General features: G+C 44.2%; 3 protein-coding genes and 1 pseudogene across 3 annotated transcripts; 3 read left to right on the plus strand and 1 right to left on the minus strand.

Annotated features, from left to right (window-relative positions):
* LOC119338661 overlaps positions 1–616 on the plus strand; it is a 3,821-nt pseudogene extending 3,205 nt beyond the window's left edge.
* Positions 73–3,393, plus strand: LOC119341341 (myricetin 3-O-rhamnoside 1,2-glucosyltransferase UGT709G2-like). The gene is made up of 3 exons (XM_037613221.1): positions 73–394; positions 595–767; positions 1,698–3,393. The coding sequence occupies exon 3, from the start codon at positions 1,836–1,838 to the stop codon at positions 3,141–3,143; it is 1,308 nt and encodes a 435-aa protein (XP_037469118.1). The 5' UTR covers positions 73–394; positions 595–767; positions 1,698–1,835; the 3' UTR covers positions 3,144–3,393.
* Positions 3,394–4,052: 659 nt separating this feature from the next.
* Positions 4,053–5,491, plus strand: LOC119336638 (GDSL esterase/lipase At5g03600-like). Its single transcript, XM_037608691.1, has 4 exons — positions 4,053–4,359; positions 4,462–4,742; positions 4,847–5,123; positions 5,253–5,491. The coding sequence occupies exons 1-4, from the start codon at positions 4,053–4,055 to the stop codon at positions 5,489–5,491; spliced, it is 1,104 nt and encodes a 367-aa protein (XP_037464588.1).
* Positions 5,492–6,552: 1,061 nt separating this feature from the next.
* On the minus strand, positions 6,553–10,784 carry LOC119341889 (T-complex protein 1 subunit delta-like). Its single transcript, XM_037613738.1, has 2 exons — positions 9,491–10,784; positions 6,553–7,188 (listed from the first exon to the last, which is right to left on the minus strand). The coding sequence occupies exons 1-2, from the start codon at positions 10,711–10,713 to the stop codon at positions 6,807–6,809; spliced, it is 1,605 nt and encodes a 534-aa protein (XP_037469635.1). The 5' UTR covers positions 10,714–10,784; the 3' UTR covers positions 6,553–6,806.
* Positions 10,785–20,679: the final 9,895 nt, after the last annotated feature.

Below are 20,679 nucleotides of genomic sequence, written 5' to 3' on the forward strand. Positions count from 1 at the left end.
TGTTTGCAAATTTTAGCTGCTCCCATGATTCTCTGAAATAATTTCTTTTGCAAAGTAAATTTACTGTTTAGATGAATTGTCCATTTTTCAAGCACACATGTGCAAAGATTATTTGAAGATTTATAAACTCTGTCCAAAATTTCAAAAGTGCTTCTACAAATTCAGAAAGTATATTTGTATTTTGAGGGAAACATTGCTTCAACCTGATGCATCTCTATTCTGAATCTCCGTATACTAAGTTCATTAGCTGCCCTCTTCTAGTCACGATGACTCTCTACTGCTATTAAGTATTAACACTTACTTGCTCGAGACTTCCCTTCAGGAATTGGTGAGTGAGAAAACTTTGGTGCCATCGCTTCAAACCTTGCAAGTCTGGCCAAGCTCTGGGTGCTCTGTATGTGTCACTGTGATGACATGAAACTTCTCATATTCTTTCTCAATGGTTTCTTCAGTCAGGCTGCTCTCTAAGTTTCCTTTGCGCCTGGGGTGTTCCTGGGCTTTCTGTATCATTTACATCTTGTAGGGTCCCATGATTAAACTGTACTGAATGTTCAGTGAGGATTTTAAACTTGGACTTACTGAATTCTCCTTCAGGGTCATGGTCACGGCACTCTGATTCCAAGAGGCTGGACGTCTGCTGTTCCAAGGTCATGATTTACATGACCATCCAAGTTCAATCAATAAGTATGCTGCTGGCAAAGAAGGCATCAAGGGGTCACCGCCATGAGGGTCCGTCATTTGTTTTAGTCGCTCTCAGGGATTATCAGGTTAGTTGGGGTACTGATGTGTTCATATATATGTTTCATATTGATTATAATCTGGTTTCATCTCCAAAGAACTGAAGGAATGGTTGCAAACAATATTAGCTAATGAACATGGAGTAGTCCAGGAAATCTCATATTGTCCATTTATTTGTTCCACCTGGAACTAAAGAAGCTAAGCAATTAGCAGCTCTAAGAACAACTGAACAAGCATAACTTAAAATCACATGCACGCTCTTGCTTCTTTACCATTTGTTTTGTTATTGGCTTATAATCTATTAAAGGTTAGTGCTCCAACTTATGTAGCCGGAGTGCATTTGAATCTGGTTAGTTTTAGCTATTTCATACTGTGATGGATTGCAACAGATCACATTATTAAACACGAAATCATTTGTACGTAGCCATAGCAACCAACGCAAAGCTGCCATCCCACCTGGATAAGAACTCAGCTTGTCACCACTCGCTAAGTGCAAAACGTGTTTGGAACGCCAAAGAGTGGGTACGTATAAATTACTCCCTCCATTCCTAATTATAAGTCTTTTAGAGATTCCAGTATGGACTACATACGGAGCAAAATGGGTGAATCTACACTTTAAAATACATCTATATACATCTGTATGTAGCCCATATGGAAATCTCTAAAAGGCCTTATAGTATTTAGGAACAGAGGGAGTATATGTCACCTGGATCAGTTGAGAAGAACGATGATAAAGGAGAAGATGGCAAAATAATTCCGATCACATGTACAGAGTCACAGTACAGAGTCATAGTCCAAATAGTGTGTCTACCACACGGTACCTTAAATAGTGCAAGTAGGACCAACCGTGTGTGTCTGTGTGGTACCAAGGCAAATACAGCTAACTGGAAAGATGCTACTGGAGGCCATTTCTAATTTGGAGTGTTCTTATTGCCAATGGTTTCTTCCTCCTTCATCAGGCCTATGGAACTCTGAGCAACGCCGGCCTGAGCTGCCATCAAATCTGCGAGTTGGGCGATCTGCCGTTCGCCGGAGTGATGGATGCCGCGGTGCACGTTCTCGTGTTCCCATGACCAAGGCAGGGACACATCAACCCCATGCTCCATTTCGCCACCGCTCTCGTCGATGCCGGCGTCCAAGTCACTTTCCTCCACACCGAGCACAACCTCCGCCGCCTTGCCCAGGCACCTCTGCCGCCTCGCCTACGCTTGCTTTCTATCCCCGACGGCCTCCCTGACGACCACCCTCGCAGCTTCTTGGAGCTCTTGGAGTCCATGTGCACGACTAGCAGCGCTACGTACCGTTCTCTGCTCTTGTCTGCCGACGCCCCGGTGACATGCGTTGTTGCCGATGGCACCATGCAGTTCACCATTGACATCGCTGAGGAGCTCGGCATCCCGGCGCTCGCCTTCGCCATGCACGGCGCCTGCAGCTACCTGGCGCTCCTGTACATGCCCAAGCTCGGCGAGAGCCCCTTCCCTGCGGACGACCCGGTGTGCGGCGTTCCAGGGATGGAGGGCTTCCTCCGGCGCCGAGATCTTCCTCGGGGACTCTACTACGCTGAACAAGGCCACAAGACCCCTGGATGCTCAAGCTCGCCGAGGTCACCGCTCGTTCCAGCAAGGCATGTGCACTCATACTCAACACCGCCGCGTCCATGGAGCAACCAGCGCTCGCTCACATTGCGTCGCGCACAAGCGATCGCCATAGGCCCACTGCACGCCAGGTCGAGGTTCGCCGCAAGCGCAAGCCTGTGGCAGGAGGATGACGGGTGCATGGCGTGGCTAGATGGCCACGAGGACCGGTCCGTCGTGTACGTGAGCCTGGGGAGCCGCGCGGTGATCACACACGAGCAGTTCACCGAGTTCCTCTCCGGCCTGGTAGCTACTGGGTACGCCTTCCTCTGGGCGCTCCGGCCGGACATGGTCCAGATGACCAGCTCCACGCTCCTCCGAGAAGCCATCGGGGCAGTGGAGGGCGGCAAGGCACGCGTTGTCGAGTGGGCTCCTCAGCGGGACGTGCTGCAGCACCAGGCGGTGGGCTGCTTCCTGACACACGCCGGATGGAACTCGAATCTGGAGTGCGCCATGGAAGGCGTGCCGATGGTGTGCTGGCCCTTCTTCTCCGAGCAGCAGATCAACAGCCGCTTCGTGGGCGCCGTGTGGAGGACGGGGCTGGACATGAAGGACGTCTGCGACAGAGGCGTCGTTGAGAGGACGGTGAGGGAGGCCATGGACCATGGTGTCCGACGAGATCAGAGGGGTGGCCCAAGCTATGGCGCAGCAGTTGAGGCTGAATGTCGCGGAGCTGGGGTCGTCGTCGTCGTCCGAGTTGGAGCGGCTCGTCCGCTTCATCAGGGAGCTCAGCATCAGGTCCTGTTGAAGCCCAGAACTAATGAAGACTAGCACAGCCTCTCACGCACTACATGTTCAGTTTCATACTTATTCAGTCTCAGAACTTATTCTAGCATTTCCCGAACATATATATGGAAGATGAGGAAATTGTAAGAGGAACTCAGTCTGTTGACTTGTACACCATTTCAAGGCAGTTCCCACAATTATGTTCTTGTGATCTAAATTCAAAATGTACCAATTTTTAATTTGGTAGTCACTTGGTTCTACTTTGTAAGAGGACAATTATGCTTATTAGTACCAACAAGTCCTCATGAGAAACACAGCTTCTTATGAGCATGCATGAGCATCTTTCTATTCAAGTATGACTGGTACTTATGTTCTACTATATAGTTAGAGGCTTAGAGCATATAGTATGAGCTGCGGTTTTGAAGAGCCCTCCCCTATGCAACTGTTACTGAGAAGGTGACAACCGCCAACGTTGAGCTGCTACAAGGGCAGGCTCAGAGACAGAGCAGAAGGTAACGCGCCGACGGCTCCAACTGGGGTGGAGGTTAACTGAAAACCGGAGAGAACCCCATGGCAACGACCCGGGGGAGGAGCGAGGACAACCGGCAGCGCGGCCGACGAGCTGACGGCGGGGTGGAGGAGGTCGTGGCCGGAGGAGGGGAAGAGGGCATGCAGAGGATGCGCAGGCCTCGCGAGACGAGCAGCTGCTGCCTGCTGGGCTTGGCCATTGAACGACGTACCGTCCATGAGTCGTATCCGTCAATCCGTGTCCGACTCCGGTCGTGGCCGCAAGCCCGACTTCAACTTGCTTTGCCGGTCGTGGTGTACGAGCATACTATATAAATTGAAGAGAGGGCCAGGCCATGGTGTACGAGCATCGCAGACAAGCGCTTTACGTTTAGTTCCCGGTTTTTCGTTGGCGAAAGAGTTGGCCAGCAGTAGTAGCCGGGATCGATGAAGCTTCTTCCGGCCGTCCTCGTCCTCGTCCTCGTCCTCATCCTCGTTCTGAATCCCAATGGCGTGGAGGCCCGGCCTGCGCCTACCGGCGGTCATGAGAAGAAGTCGTCCAGCGCCACCTTCTTTGTCTTCGGGGATGACCTCGCCGACAACGGGAACCTCCCTCCGACCGGCCCCGTCACCCAGATGTCGCGGCAATGGGCCTACCCCTACGGCTCCAACTACGTCGATGCCGACGGGTTTCCGCGGCCGAATACTCCGTCCGGCCGCTTCTCAAACTATAAAATCCAGTCGGATTTCATCGGTAAGTGTTGTGTTATATTATCATAAAAAAAGAAGTACCATGTAATCCCTGGTGCATCGTAATTAACCCTATCGTGCTCGTTGCTTCACTAATAACTTGCAGCAACCATGTTGGGGTTGGAGGAAGCCCCTCCGGCGCATGCCCTCACGGCCAAGAAAACATGCGACCCGTCTGGCATGACCTTTGCTACCGGTGGTGCAGGTGTGTTGCACAGTACATCGCACGAGGTCCCTGCCCTCGCCAAACAGGTCGACACCTTCAGGAAGATGGTCAAGGACGGGACCATCACGGAGAAACAACTGAGTCACTCCGTAGCGCTCATGGCTTTCTCTGCCAACGACTATGCAGGCACCGGCGTCAGTGGCCTAAGTAGCCCCAACGATGTGAGTATCATATCAACGCACAATGTATATATGCGTACACTAATTTGAACAATTAATTTGTTTGTGCATCTTACTAGCTTATGATCTTCATGTATGCGATGTAGATTAATGCTTATATTGGGAAGGTGACAAAAGAGATTGCGGCTAATGTGGATCAATTGTTGAAGCTCGGGGTGACAAAGGTTCTTGTCAATAACTTGCACCCTATCGGTTGCACGCCATCACACACCCGAATCAACAACTACACCACGTGTGATATTTTTGAAAACTTGGGTGCATCAATCCACAACGATAATCTGAAACAAGTTATGACATCAAAGAAGAATGTCTACATCGTGGACGTGTACACCGCCTTTACCAATATTGTGGATCATGGGGCAGGTATGTATCTACATGCATTCAAAACCGTCTCATTGTTTTAGAATTATCTTAATCTAATTTGATGGGGGTTTGATTGTGTACTTGAACTACTTTATCTGAACATTCTTAATTTCATGTGCATTAATGTAGGTAAAGGCTCAGAGCTGTCTAAACAATTCAAGCGCAAACTATCGCCGTGTTGCGAGAGTTTGGATTCGGGTGGTTACTGTGGACAGCAAGGCGAGTCATCCACAGAGCTTTTGTACACTGTGTGCGACAATTCAAATAGATTTTTCTATTGGGATGACATGCACCCGACCCATGCAGGATGGGAGGCTGTTATGAAACAGTTAGAAAAACCCTTGAGGGAGTTTGTAAATCAAGCCTAGGTAGCTAGGCTTTATGTATTTGTGTAGATCTTTGTATCCATGATGACAACTTTCTGATTGTATTTGATAGTTTCATGTATTTCAAAGACTGGGATTTTCCCGATTCTTGTGGTTGTATTTGATAGTTTCATGTATTTTCAAAGACTGGGTTTTCCCGATTCCATGATAAATATTATAATTAATATATTTGCATCTTCTTTTGTGAAGACTATATTTATAAGAAGTAACTAATGTCATATGCCACATCTACAATAAAGATGTGTTGTAACTATACAAATCGAGTACTTGCCTATATACGGCTCAATAAGCTCAGGGCAATTCCACACCTGTTGAATTTTGTTGTTGTTGGCTTATAGGTAGTCTAATAACTCAGGACTAAGGAGGGTAAATTTGCATATGGATATGGGCATCCACTTCTTTGTGTTTGTGTTTGTGTTTGTGTTCAGTGCCCAAACCAGCTCAACTTTTTCTTTTGAGAATGCCCAAACCCGCTCAACTAGCTAGTCGTGGGTAGAAAAACATGGATTTAAGATTGTTTTCTCAAACTTTTCAGAAGAGCTCCTGCTGAGTTTCAGTTTTGGAATCTTAGTTCATCTTCACATGATAAGACCATCCGCGGCACTATGCACAAAATTCAGCCATATAACAAATCCATGATGTCAAACATCACAATTCAAATTCAACTGTACGTATTGAACATAGAAATGACAAATACTCAAGGAAGTTTGGATAAACATAGGAAAACGATTTTATTTGAGACGGGCGTAGGCGGTTGTTCCTTGGGCCACCTCGAACGCCATTGGGATCATGCGGCGCGCGCTTCAACACCCTCCAGTCGTTGCCAGGTGATTGTAACCATGCGTCCCTGTTGCTGTTGGACCCATACACTGTGCTTCCCTTCAGCATTATACCGTGTGACTGCAAGAAATCATCAGATTTCTGCACAGAACTGACTCGACATGAATCGATCCCAAACAGCCCACGAAGTTGACAAGAGGCCCCGGCAGGCATTCCATCAATCAAACATCTCAGAGGCATTTGACGCGAGAAACAAATCCTACTAGATTTAATCCGCACCAATGCTTTGCTTTAGAGTTAATTGTGCATATTGTTGCTGGAGGATGTTGGATGCTTTTTACTGATACAACATACCAATATCTAGAGCAAAACACCAAAGCCACAAAATCACAACACATCAAAGAGCCACGTTCACAAATAAAAGTAACTCAGTGCACCCCACACAGACAGGCCAAAGTGGTCATCACCCCCACACAGAAAAATACAGCCCTAAAAAGGATCATCAGCCCTACGGGCTTTACCTTACAGTGACTATATCATCAATCTTCAAGATCATTCTAACGCACTCGCAAGCCAGCGAGATGGCGCTCGTGCTCACAAGCAACGGCTGCACCACATTCTCCTCCAGGATGTTTGTGATCTGGCCTTTCCTCACGTTGATGCCCGTGTTCTTCTCACCCTTGGCATGACGGTTCCTTAGCTCGGTGACAATGGCGATTGGGTTGAGCCCTGCATTCTCAGCCAGTGTGTAAGGGATGACCTCAAGTGCATCAGCAAACTCCTTGATGCAGTAACTCTCCATCCCGTGGAGCTCCTTTGACCAGGCAGCCAGTTGCATTGACATTTCTATTTCAGGAGCACCGCCACCAGCAATTAAAAACCTCTTGTTCACCAAGCACCTTCAGAAAAATAAGCATGAACAGGATCAAAACACTTAAGAAACAACAAATTTTAGGCTAAGATGCAACACCATAAATACTACCACCCCCGTCTCAAAATATAAGACATTTTTGTAGGCTAAACCAGACTACAAAAACATACTATATTTTGAGATGCACAATCTTGAAATACACCATGAGCAAGGATGGTCATTTCATTGGGATACATGTCTACTTATGTGCAAGGCATATACACTTATTTTAATTGTCATTATACTTATGAACACAAGGCCATACAGACCAGAAGGCCAGGCCCCCCATATTTGGGCAAACAAGACATCCAAGCAGTTGTTTCTTAAGTAAAATTCAGAAGCAACCATCTATTATTATGAATCAACATAAGTTGTAAGGTTAATCCTACCAGCCCAACATATCCATATTTCTCACATCTAGAGTTCGCACATGAGTTTCCTTAAAATGAGCAGTCACTCAAATTAGAGACATAAATAGTTTGCTCAGAAAATATTATCAATTTCATAGGATCTGATGTGTGCATCCACAAATTGTCATGCACCGATTACACTAAAGCCTACTACTGTGTAAGTGTTGAAAATCACAAGCATTAAGGCAGTAAAAGGTGTTGGAGCTAGCTACTAGCTCTCAACAGGATTTCCTTTTCAAAGGATGCAATGCACAGTTGCACACACACACACACCCCTTCGTCACTGCACTGGTTTCTCTTGTACACATGCACAAAACTAGTGGTATGAAGCTTAGGGCACGTACAATGGTTGATAAGATAGTCTTATCTTAAGTCTTGCATGTAAATTAGAGATGACAAAAAAACATGTCTACAATGGGTCATTTCTTAGCCTTATCTTCAATAATTAGTTGTTCCTAGAAACATGGTGAGACAAATTGTGCTAAGAGATCATCCCTTGTCTTCTCTTACGATTTCTCTCTCCTCCACCTCATCATTTATCCTACGTGGCACTCTTAAGATAGAACCATTGTACATGCCCTTATACACTACAACTAGGACACGGCTGCTTTTATAGGATTACAAACAAACCTACACCTACAGCTCACTCTCAAACAGCTAAGTATTACTTCACGTGACTAGCCAAATTGACTTTGGCATCTGACTTATATGCAGCTCACGCTTGTACAATTAGCTGACCAAGCGCTAGCTAATATTACTAGCCAGCTTACATTATACTTGCCATCTTGCTGAAACTAGAAACATATAACCTGCCAACATGCATGCACAGATACTAACAACTACTATGTTTAACAAGATTAGAACTTAAAAGTTGCTGCCTAGCCACTCTAGTGCCCTACTGCAGCACTTAGTCCATTGTGATATAGCCATCAGATTCAAGCGCTAAAATACAGAGGACTGGGGTGAAGGGTGAGAGACAGAGTCGCCTTCACTGTGCTCATGAAGCAGGTAGGTACCGAGGCTAACCCTAAATCATCTCCAACAAGCTCAAAGGTAGCTTCCACACACAGCACCCTTGTCACTTACTCTAATGAAATTTAATTTGACAAATCTATTTATTGTCCACACAAAGTACCAAATGTTCAGACACACAAGCATACATGACAAAGGGTCATTGTAACCATGAACAGACATGACGTGCAACTTAGCAAATGACAAATGCAGCTTCCTAATTCATCTTGCATTCCAACTTAGCAAATGACAAATGAATCAACATAATTGATCTGCTATTATGTTAACAGCCATATTATTTATCCTCACTTACTGCTGCAGTATCTTAAGACAAGTGTACTGCCCATGCAAAGCACCACATGACGGGATGATTGAGCAATCACCCAAATAGCATGAGCGTAACAGGAGACCATGATGATCATGGCAGAAAGATAACATGACAGTATATGTGCAAGCAACATGCAGATAATTGGCATTTACTTGAAGCATGAGGATTGCAATCCAACCTACAAGAATGCAAGGATCCTGTAATTGCTTGAGATTAAACTAATGAACCAATGTTGTTTTCAACACGTAAAGAAACAGATTATAGCAGAACATATGTTCGTTGTTTTTACTGCAATGAACAGCTCCAATAGAAAATTAGGAGTATGATCCTATGGTCTTAATGGGCTGTAACTAATAACTGCTACACATAGATAGACAGATTTGAGTTAAATGATGTAAAGTAACTTAAATCTAGAGATGGTTAAGAATATTAATATTTCACCCAAATCAGCACATTAAAACGACCTAGAAAGGCAGGCCTACAATCAAGAAACTTTCAAGCATATAACACACAGAAGATTGTTTCAGTGGAAGTCACATTACCTGATGACACATAGGGCATCGTGGATACTGCGATCAGCTTCATCAATAACCAACTGGTTGGACCCACGGACAAGCACAGTTGCAGTCCTCCCCATGTCCCTGATGCCAGTGATCTTGACAATCTTGCCATCTCCGGCAGACACCTCCTCGACAACATCAGCATACCCAAGTTTATCCTCACGGAAATGCTCAATGTTGGCAATTGGCAGGCAGTTGAGAGTCTTGGTGATAAACTCAATCTCGTCCCTCTCTACATCCTTGACCACCAGAATCTTGGCCTTTGCGAGATAGTGCAGCGACAACTCGGTCACCGCATCACGCAAGATGCTCTTCTGGATGAGGAGGACATTGCATCCAGACGCCTTGATCTTCTTAACCATCCCTAGGATGTAATTGCGCTCCTCACGGAGGATGCGGTCCATCTGCGCATAGTCTGACACGATGACGCTCTGCTCAATGTCAGTCTTGGGCGGTGAGATCTGAAACTGGATGACAGCGATCTTGGCATTCTCGATCCTAGATGGCCCTCCGGCAGCATGGCTGGCCTTCTTGTCAAAGATAAGGCCGCGGACAAGCTCGGTGTCATCGACGGTGCCGCCGAGCTTCTTTATGATGCGGATGTCACGGAGATCAAGAAGCTCCGGGTGGGCGGGATCGACCACGGAGAGGGCGGCGTCAACAGCGAGCGGGGCGAGGAGGCCGGAGTACTGGGAGACGACCTTGGAGTTGAGCGCGGTGGAGGCAGATTTGACAAGGGAGTCCCGGTCGGTGAGCTCGATGGGGATGGCCATGCCCTCGAGGACCTGGACGGCGCGGGCCGCGAGGCGGTGGAGGGAGTCGGCGGCGGCGGTGGGGTGGGCGCCGGCCGCGAGGAGCGACTGCGCGCGGCGGAGCAGGGCCCCGGCGATGACGACGACGGTGGTGGTGCCGTCGCCGGCCGCCGCGTCCTGGGAGCGGGAGAGCTCGGCGAGCATGCGCGCGGCGGGCTGGAGGAGGGACATGCGCGAGAGGATGGTGGCGCCGTCGTTGGTGATGATGACCTCCTGGTCGCCGGAGGAGATCATCTTGTCCATGCCCCGGGGCCCGAGGGAGGTGCGGACCGCGTCGGCGACCGCGCGCGCGGCCGCGATGTTGGCGCCGCGGACGTCGTCGCGGCGCTTGGTGTCGGTGTAGGTCTCGCCCTTGCGGGCCGACGGCGCGGCGGCGACGGCGGGAGCGGCCATGGCGGCGGCGGATCGGGGGGAGGAGGTGCTAGCTAGGGCTTTTCAGATTTCGCTTGGGGGCAGGAGGGAGGGAGGGGCGCTGGATGGACCTGGAGAGCGCGATCGCGGTTTCGGTATATACCGCGGGAGAGCGGGCCGAAACTTGCGGCCCAGTAGAAGCCGTGGCCGTGAATGTTGTTGGTCTCCTAGGGCCTAGAATGATGCAACTGTCACCCTCATACTACCTGGTAGGGCGGTATCGCTCAAAAAGAAAAAACTGATAAGGCGATATTCCTAGATTTTTTAAAAAATCTGGTAAGGCGGTATGGGGAGCTCCACGTCAGAGCTTTAAGCGCCGTAAAGAAATATAAAATAGAAATGTCCAGATCACAAAAATCTGCTAGTAGGAAACAACAGCCGGTCTTTCATAGAATTTTTTTAAAACGTGAAATTTAAAAAGTTTTCAGACTTGAAAATAATTCATAAATTTTAAAAAGTTCACACATTTAAAAAAAATGTTCCTGTATCATTAGATATTACAAAAGTTCATGAATTTGAAAAAAGTTCACGGATTGGAATAAATGTTCACGAATTTATACACTAGGAAAACTTCAAGAATTTGAAAAAGTTTGGGGATTAGAATAAATGGTTACGAATTTGTGGATCTGAAAAAGTTCATGAATTTGAATTATCTTGGTGAATTTGAAAAGGTTCATGAATTTAGAAAAATATCATGAATTGAGAATTGTTCACATATTCGAATTTAAAAATATTCGTGAATTTAAAAAAAGTTCATGGCTTTTTTCCATAATTTGAAAATTCTTCATGAATTAAAAATTTAAAAAGTTCATGAATTTTACAAAATCACTTGAAAAAACTTAACAAATTCAAAAATTGTTCATGACTTCAAAGTTAAATAAATTCATGAATTTTAAAATGTTCATGTATTTTTAAAACTTTCACGAGTTTAATTGTTTTTGTGAATTTGAATTTTACAAAGTTCATCATTGAAAAAAAATCATGAATTCGAATCTTACTTCGCGCACCTTTTTTGAAGGTTCGGGGAGTCAAAGGAAGGGGGGGTGCGCCAGTTTGTGGGTTAGGCTCTAACCGGTGCTGAGGCGCCAAATAGGAGTTGGCGGCGTAAGGGTCATGGTACCATAGACTTGTCAAACTTTAGGGGATCCTGTAAACTAGGTCCTACCATCCCTCATGTCTATGGGAAGATGATCTTCCGGTATAATTTTGGCAGGCTAGAAACCGCGGGGAAACTTCACCACGTGCCCCGCCGGAACACTGGGGCCCAATTGAAACCTCGCTAGAACGACGCCACCCCCCACCGCCACGCCCGCATTGCCCCTCGTCGATGGTCGCGCCCACGCCGCCTTGCGCCGACGGTCACTACGACGCCCCTTGTCGGGCGTTACACGTGTCACTGATGGGAGGGTCCTAGACCATTATCTTTTTTGTTTAATTGAAAATAAAAATATATTTTTTGAAGAAGTTTACGGTAAGGAGATCTCAGGCAACTTCCCCTAAATTGTAGGGTCATCCCGTAAAGTCGGTTATATTGGAAGTTTCTTAAGGGTGCTATTTGAGATGTTCTTAAAGCAGTTCCGACGATCTTCTATCTGAAAAAATATACCGTTTAGAGGAAACTAGTCGTATGCCCGTGCGTTGCCACGGGAGATATCAGAAAATAATGATGTTACCGATCAAATCATTGCACTATTCAATGTTTGATGTGCTTACTTTGGAGTATAAGATAATCTGATCAGTTTGGTTATAGCAAATACATTATTTCTTTGGGCGTATCATAGAAGTTCTTTATGAAACAAAAATTGAATGACAACTTTCAATGACTAAAATTGTATCCGAAGCTTAAGTGAAAACTTTATTACTTTGACAATTCGTCTCCTTGTCCGTGTCACACCATTTTCTTTGTGTCACAGACAAAGCTTTATTGAAGCAAGTTGTCACCTGGTGTAGTTGGCAGTGTAGATAATTAGGATCCTATGTACAGTCTAGGTATATCAGCCAACATCATTAAGATTAGAGGCGTGTGCATGACGCGAGAACAAAAAATTAGTCTAAATTTGGAACTTTATTTGAAACAAAATAAGTAGATATTAAATGACGCCAGTAAATAGTACTCCCTCCTTTCTACTTTTTCATGTTTTCATCGCACAACTTTAACAATTATTATCACTTATTGTACATCTACAAAATTAGTATAAACATATATGAAATAAAATTGTTTTGCAAGAAAATAATTCAATACAATTTATACATGTCCAACCCATGTACTTTTGTATATAAAAACAATCAAGGTCGCACAGCAAAGCCAGGGGCATTATATTTCGTGGAGGGAGTACCTAAAGCAAAAGTCAGCTACATGTCTTCCCAGCTTCAATACTTAAAGGTGTATGGCCTCCCCTTGAAACATGAATAATGACTTTTTTTTTGCGGGGGATGAATAATGACTTTTGACCAACAGAACCATATACCAAATTTTACATATGCTTGGTTACAATTTAAACAATATAACAATGACACACCTTCTTAAAAAAAACAATGACACACCAAGATAGATGCAGTCTCCTTTATAGTAACAAATATAAGTAGAAGGCAAAGAAGTGTTATATTACAGTGTCATGAATACTTACGCCAGTGTGAAGCTGTCCACCTAATGGCTACACAACTCTTTGATCTGGTTCGCTAAATTGGGAAATCAAGAAGTTTAATTTTCTTTTCAGTTGATCTCAAAATATTTGCACAAGCCCATCAGTTAATTAGTGAAACCTGACCCTGATCATAATACCTAGAAGTCTAGGAGTAAAGGGAAGTGCTTAAGAAATGTTAAAATTCTAATATGAAAGCTTAAGAGCGTAGCAGCATATCTACAATAAGTAGCATTGACAGTCCATTATGAAAGCTTAGTAGCATATCATATATGTTTTGTTGCACCTGCGAAAGATTAGAAAACGAAATTATGATGATAAACTCATGTATAACTATGTTATGAATGTTGCCACTTATCTAAGAGCACTAAGAGTCAAACTCGTTCAAAAGGTTTACGAAGCTCAACAATATGGAATGGAGCAACCTCAAAACCTGCAAAAGATTGCTAAATAAATATTGGAATCTTCAGTTTGAAGCGAACATATAAAACATGTGATAATGTATCTATTCTATCTCTAGGAAATAAAGACTTTTGATGGCATGAGCATATACATATAGAGATTTAATATACATATATCAAGCAAAGAAAGTACGTACTATGATCTTATATTAATATTCCATTATGATTTCTTATCATTATCATTGATAAAATAACCCGTAGAAAAGTATTCCCTTCTCTTGATCAGACCATGTTATACCGATTAATACTCTCAATGTTAGTGAATAAGCACAAATCACAACTTCAAAGTGTAGGAACAAACTTGTTTTGTTGACCAGAAATAAATTATCTTGTTCTTCTTCCTCACCAAAATCTTCCCCTAGATTTTTCATCTTTCTCTGCACAAGTCGTTCTTAGAGCTACATGATGCAAGAGGAAGGCATAGTCAGAGCTAGAGGATACAAGAGGAAAGCATATTTATAGAGGATGAACAGAAGGGAGAGACGAGCATTACATGAACACAACGTGTCTTGGGTCCTCTCCCACCACCCTGGCTACTGTCTGCCCTGCACTCGTGCGCACGCCGCTCTGCAGCTGTCCCAAGCATCGACCATGTGCCCCAGCCACGCCCTCCTCTAGCCCCATGAGCAGCTGGCGGCCGTCACCGTCGCCCTCGCCTGCGATTCTCTGTGAAGCCGAGACGACCGGTCCTGCTCCGGGATTGATGTAGCTAGCATGATGGCCTGTAGGAAGGGAGTCCCATGAGCCCACATATCATCGTGACGCGCTAAGCCGCTTATGGCAGGTGACTGTACCCGCAGCCATAGCACGCCCTTGTAGACTAGAGATAGAGAGAACAAAAACAAGAGATGAGAGAAAAACCTACCTGGATTGACGATCGACCCTGCCAGGGCTTCATAGAGGACCACCAGGAGCATCTCGACGAAGGCGGTAGAAAGGATCATGCCGCCGCGACCATTGCTGGTGAGTTCAGAGGCCACGAGGTAGAGCACAATGGCCCGAGCATAGGCGTGAACCCCGCGTATCCGCGAGTGACGCGCTCCTCGCGGAGGAACACAATTGAAACGATGCACATGGCGGCCATCACGATGCCGAGCACAACAAGGAAGAAGGAAGTTAGGTCATTAGGAAATACAGTAGTTCACGATGGGAGAAGCCCTAGCCGATTGTGCATGTGTAGAGGCGCGCATATGTCTGGTCCAGCGGCAGTTCGGGATCGCAATGGAGACGTGCGTGCATTGGTAGGGTTTTTCCCCCTTGTAAGCCGGGTTGGAAGTGGGACGTACTGTAAAACAAAAATCGGGTGATTCTTGTGCGAGGTGATTGGGGATGGATCGTGGGGGAAGGACGTGGTTGTATGAAAACGATGGATCTCATTCGTGGGCTGAGTTGGCAATGGATCTCGTAAGTGGGCCCGGCTAGTAACTTTTTAGGCTGGTGGGATCGTGCCCCTTGCTCGCGCGAGGCTGGAATTTTTTCCGTCGATGGCTGTCAAACCACGAGGGGAGGACATCACGACGTTCGATCCCCTTTAATAGTAGAGAATTTGGGAAAAAAACGTCTCTAACAGATCCTGACCCAGATTAATTTTAGAGGATCATGTAAACTTGGCCCCAAGTTCCCTTTGAATTTTGGGGAATTGAAAACTTCCCTGAGATCCTGAAACTTCACGGTCCATGTTGCCGCTTCCCCGCTCCAGTGTCGCGTGATAACCCACAAGTGTAGGGGATCGCAACAGCTTTTGAGGGTAGAATATTCAATCCAAATTTATTGATTTGACACAAGGGGAGCCAAAAAATATTCTTGAGTATTAGCAGTTGAGTTGTCAATTCAACCACACCTGCATAACTTAGTATCTGCAGCAAAGTATTTAGTAGCAAAAGTGGTATGATAATAAAAGTAAAGATAGCAAAAGTAATGTTTTGGGGTTTTGTAGTGATTGTAACAGTAGCAACGGAAAAGTAAATAAGTGAAGAACAATATGTAAAAAGATCGTAGGCAATGGATCAGTGATGGATAATTATGCCGGATGTGATTCCTCATGTAATAGCTATAACATAGGGTGACACAGAACTAGCTCCAGTTCATCAATGTAATGTAGACATATATTCTGTAAATAGTCATACGTGCTTATGGAAAAGAACTTGCATGACATCTTTTGTCCTACCCTCCCGTGGCAGCGGGGTCCTAGCAGAAACTAAGGGATATTAAGGCCTCCTTTTAATAGAGAACCGGAACAAAGCATTAACACATAGTGAATACATGAACTCCTCAAACTACGGTCATCACCGAGAAGTATCCCGATTATTGTCACATCGGGGTTGTCGGATCATAACACATAATAGGTGACTATAGACTTGCAAGATAGGATCAAGAACACACATATATTCATGAAAACATAATAGGTTCAGATCTGAAATCATGGCACTCGGGCCCTAGTGACAAGCATTAAGCATAGCAAAGTCATAGCAACAACAATCTTAGAACATAGTGGATACTAGGGATCAAACCCTAACAAAACTAACTTGATTACATGATAAATCTCATCCAACCCATCACCGTCCAGCAAGCCTACGATGGAATTACTCACGCACGGCGGTGAGCATCATGAAATTGGTGATGGAGGATGGTTGATGATGACGTCGGCGACGAATCCCCCTCTCCGGAGCCCCGAACGGACTCCAGATTAGCCCTCCCGAGAGAGATTAGGGCTTGGCGGCGGCTCCGTATCATAAAACGCGATGAAACTTTCTCTTTGTTTTTTTCTCCATGAATGTGAATATATGGAGTTGGAGTTGAGGTCGGTGGAGGTCCAGGGGGCCCACGAGACAGGGGGCGTGCCCAGAGGGAGGGGCGCGCCCCCCACCCTCGTGGACAGGGTGTGGGCCCCCTGGTCTTGATTCTTTCGCCAGTATTTTTTATATTTTCCAAAAAGTGCCTTAGTGGATTTTCAGGACATTCCAAGAACTTTTCTTTTCTACACATAAAACAACATCATGGCAGTTCTGCTGAAAACAGCATCAGCCCGGGTTAGTTTCATTCAAATCATGCAAGTTAGAGTCCAAAACAAGGGCAAAAGTGTTTGGAAAAGTAGATACGTTGGAGACGTATCAACTCCCCCAAGCTTAAACCTTTGCTTGTCCTCAAGCAATTTAGTTGATAAACTGAAAGTGATAAAAAAAGCTTTTACAAACTCTATTTGCTCTTGTTGTTGTAAACATGCAAAGCCATCATTCAGGTTTCAGCAAATATTATGAACTAACCATACTCACAATAACACTTAGGTCTCACAATTACTCATATCAATAGCATAATCAGCTAGCGAGCCATAATAATAAAACTCGGATGACAACATTTTCTCAAAACAATCATAACATGATATAATAAAATGGTATCTCGCTAGCCCTTTCTGAGACCGCAAAACATAAATGCAGAGCACCTTTAAAGATCAAGGACTGACTAAACATTGTAATTCATGGTAAAAGAGATCCAGTCAAGTCATACCCAATATAAACCAATAATAATGAATGCAAATGACAGTGTGCTCTCTAGCGGGTGCTTTTAATAATAAGGGTGATGACTCAACATAAAAGTAAATAGATAGGCCCTTCGCAGAGGGAAGGAGGGATTTGTAGAGGTGCCAGAGCTCGATTTTAAAATAGAGATTGAATAACATTTTGAGCGGCATACTTTTGCTGTCAACGCAACAACTATGAGATGGTTGTATCTTCCATACTACATGCATTATAGGCAGTTCCCAAGCAGAATGGTAAAGGTTTATACTCCCCCATCCACCAACAAGCATCAATCCATGGCTTGCTCGAAACAACGAGTGCCTCCAACTAACAACAGCCCTGGGGGAGTTTTGTTTAATTATTTTGATTTGCTTTGATCTTTTTGGATCATGGGACTGGGCATCCCGGTTACCGGCCCTTTCTCGTGAATGAGGAGCGGAGTCCACTCCTCTTGAGAATAACCCACCTAGCATGGAAGATATAGGCAGCCCTAGTTGAAACATGAGCTTCTCGAGCATACAAAACAGAATTTCATTTGAAGGTTTGGAGTTTGGCACATACAAATTTACTTGGAACGACATGTAAATACCGCATATAGGAAGGTATAGTGGACTCATATGGAATAACTTTGGGATTTGAGGAGTTTGGATGCACAAGCAGTATTCCCGCTTAGTACAGGTGAAGGCTAGCAAAAGACTGGGAAGCGACCAACTGAGAGAGCGACAACAGTCATAAACATGCATTAAAATTAATTCACACCGAATACGAGCATCAGTAGGATATAATCCACCATGAACATAAATATCATGAAGGCTATGTTGATTTGTTTCAACTGCATGCGTGAACATGTGCCAAGTCGAGTCACTCAATTCATTCAAAGGAGGATACCATCCCATCATACCACATCATAATTATTCTAATAGCATATTGGCACACAAGGTAAACCATTATAACTCATAGCTAATCAAGCATGGCACAAGCAACTATAATCTCTAAATGTCATTGCAAATATGTTTACTTCATAATAAGCTGAATCAGAAATGATGAACTCATCATATTTACAAAAACAAGAGAAGTCGAGTTCATACTAGCTTTTCTCATCTCAATAAGTCCATCATATATCATCATTATTGCCTTTCACTTGCACGACCGAACGATGTGTATAATAATAAAAGTGCATGTGCATTGGACTAAGCTAGAATCTGCAAGCATTCAACTCAAAAGAGAAGACAAGATAATATGGGCTCTAAGTTAAATAAACAATCATGCATATGAGAGCCACTAAACATTTTTAATATGGTCTTCTCGACCCCCAAAGGAAAGAAAAGAAAATAAATCTATTTACACGGGAAAGCTCCCAATAAGTAAGAAGAAGAACTAGAAATCTTTTTGGGTTTTCATTTTAATTTTTACTACAGGCATGGAAATTACACTAACTATTTTTTTTGGTTTTTCTTAAGGTTTATCAAACACACAAGAAAAAAACTAGAAAAAGAAATTTAAACTAATATGGATAATACAATGAAAGAGTATGAGCACCGACGACTAGTGTGTGAACATGAATGTAAAGTCGGTGAGAAATATGTACTCCCCCAAGCTTAGGCTTTTGGCCTAAGTTGGTCTAATACCAAGAACCGCTGCTACTCTCCCTGGTGTACTGAGAGGTGTAATCAGGATACCACTGGCTGGCCATCTCCGGGTCCCACTGGAAAGATGATGCACGATAAGGGTCCAGTTCAGGTTTCGACTCAGGTTCAGGTTCTGGAGTGGATGCTTGGGCTCGATGAGCATATACCGCCTCCGGTGTGACAAGAAAATTTTCTGCAAGCAAATCAAACAACAGAGGCACAGGCAGAATAATAGTCTCATTATGTTTCTTATTAAATCTAAGATTATACAAGAGCATCCTTTCTTCGTTGTCAACGATAAACTTGTGGGCTACCATGCTCCTGTAATCTAAAATGTGAGGAGGCAATTTTGTCTCCTCTTTCTCATGGTGCCTAATAGGTATCTGAAAATGTCTAGCAAGACATGAAGCATAGATACCTCCAAATATGGGGCCTTTTGTACGATTCAGGCTTAGCCGTTTAGCGACGACAGCACCCGTACTAAAACTATTATCTCCAAGCAAGGCATGTTGAAGAATGATAATATCAGGAACACTAAGGTTTCCACTATTTCCACGACCAATCAAGCATCTACTAGCAAATATGGCAAAGTAGCGTAAAATAGGAAAATGTATGCTAGAGATTTTTGCCTCGGAACCCTTCTTTGGTTCCTCTACAGTTATAGTGTTAACAAAGCCATCCACATCTTTACGATGGGGTTCCTCTAACTCTCCCTCATAGGGTATCCTACACACCGCGCAAAAATTACGTAAGACATTTCTCTGAATTCATCATATAAGTGAAATGATACTGAAGGCGGTGACTTCTTAGGATAATAATAAAAATTTTGCACAAAAGTATTGGTGAGTAAGAGATACTGATCGATCCGGTCATTGATGAAACCGGGGAGGCCTGCATTCTCGATCAAAGAATAAAAATCTTCATGAATTTCAGCTTCTTTCAAGAAATCATCGCATGGTCATTCACACGACTGTACTTCCGCTAAGCGAGGAAGATTATACTTGGCTTTTTCCTTCTCTTTAGCTTGTTTTTCCTGAGAGCCCTGGCTAGAAGAGACCCTCAAAAGTTTCCTTAACATTTACTGAAATTTTATGAAATTTTAGTAACTTCAAAATAAAACTGAATAAAACTAAACAAGATTGGTAGCAACTACTCCTATGATGACCCACAAGTGTAGGGGATCTATCATAGTCCTTTCGATAAGTAAGAGTGTCGAACCCAACGAGGAGCAGAAGGAAATGATAAGCGGTTTTTGGTAAGGTTTTCTCTGCAAGCACTGAAATAATAGGTAATAGATAGTTTTGTGATAAGATAAATAGTAACGAGTAACAAGTAAATAAAGTAAATAAAGTGCAGCAAGGTGGCCGAATCCTTTATGTAGCAAAGGATAAGCCTGGACAATTTATAATAATGAGAAAGGAGCTCCCGAGGACACATGGGAATTATCGTCAAGCTAGTTTTCATCACGTTCATATGATTCGCGTTCGGTACTTTGATAATTTGATATGTGGGTGGACCAGTGCTTGGGTACTGCCCTTACTTGGACAAGCATCCCACTTATGATTAACCCCTATTGCAAGCATCCACAACTACAAAAGAAGTATTAAGGTAAACCTAACCACATCATTAAATATATGGATCCAAATCAGCCCCTAACGAAGCAACGCATAAACTAGGGTTTAAGCTTCTATCACTCTAGCAA

This window comes from Triticum dicoccoides, chromosome 7B (genome assembly GCF_002162155.2).
Source record: "Triticum dicoccoides isolate Atlit2015 ecotype Zavitan chromosome 7B, WEW_v2.0, whole genome shotgun sequence".
Lineage (NCBI taxonomy): Eukaryota > Viridiplantae > Streptophyta > Magnoliopsida > Poales > Poaceae > Triticum > Triticum dicoccoides.

What these genes read in the sequence shown, in the direction of transcription:
- LOC119341889 (XM_037613738.1), bottom strand. Translation starts at nt 10,713, where the DNA reads ATGGCCGCTCCCGCCGTCGCCGCCGCGCCGTCGGCCCGCAAGGGCGAG. An exon ending in GATGCCCTATGTGTCATCAG is followed by an intron (nt 7,189 to 9,490) that starts GTAATGTGACTT and finishes ATTTTTCTGAAG; the next exon opens with GTGCTTGGTGAACAAGAGGT.
- LOC119341341 (XM_037613221.1), top strand. Translation starts at nt 1,836, where the DNA reads ATGCTCCATTTCGCCACCGCTCTCGTCGATGCCGGCGTCCAAGTCACT.
- LOC119336638 (XM_037608691.1), top strand. Translation starts at nt 4,053, where the DNA reads ATGAAGCTTCTTCCGGCCGTCCTCGTCCTCGTCCTCGTCCTCATCCTC. An exon ending in AATCCAGTCGGATTTCATCG is followed by an intron (nt 4,360 to 4,461) that starts GTAAGTGTTGTG and finishes AATAACTTGCAG; the next exon opens with CAACCATGTTGGGGTTGGAG. An exon ending in GCCTAAGTAGCCCCAACGAT is followed by an intron (nt 4,743 to 4,846) that starts GTGAGTATCATA and finishes TATGCGATGTAG; the next exon opens with ATTAATGCTTATATTGGGAA.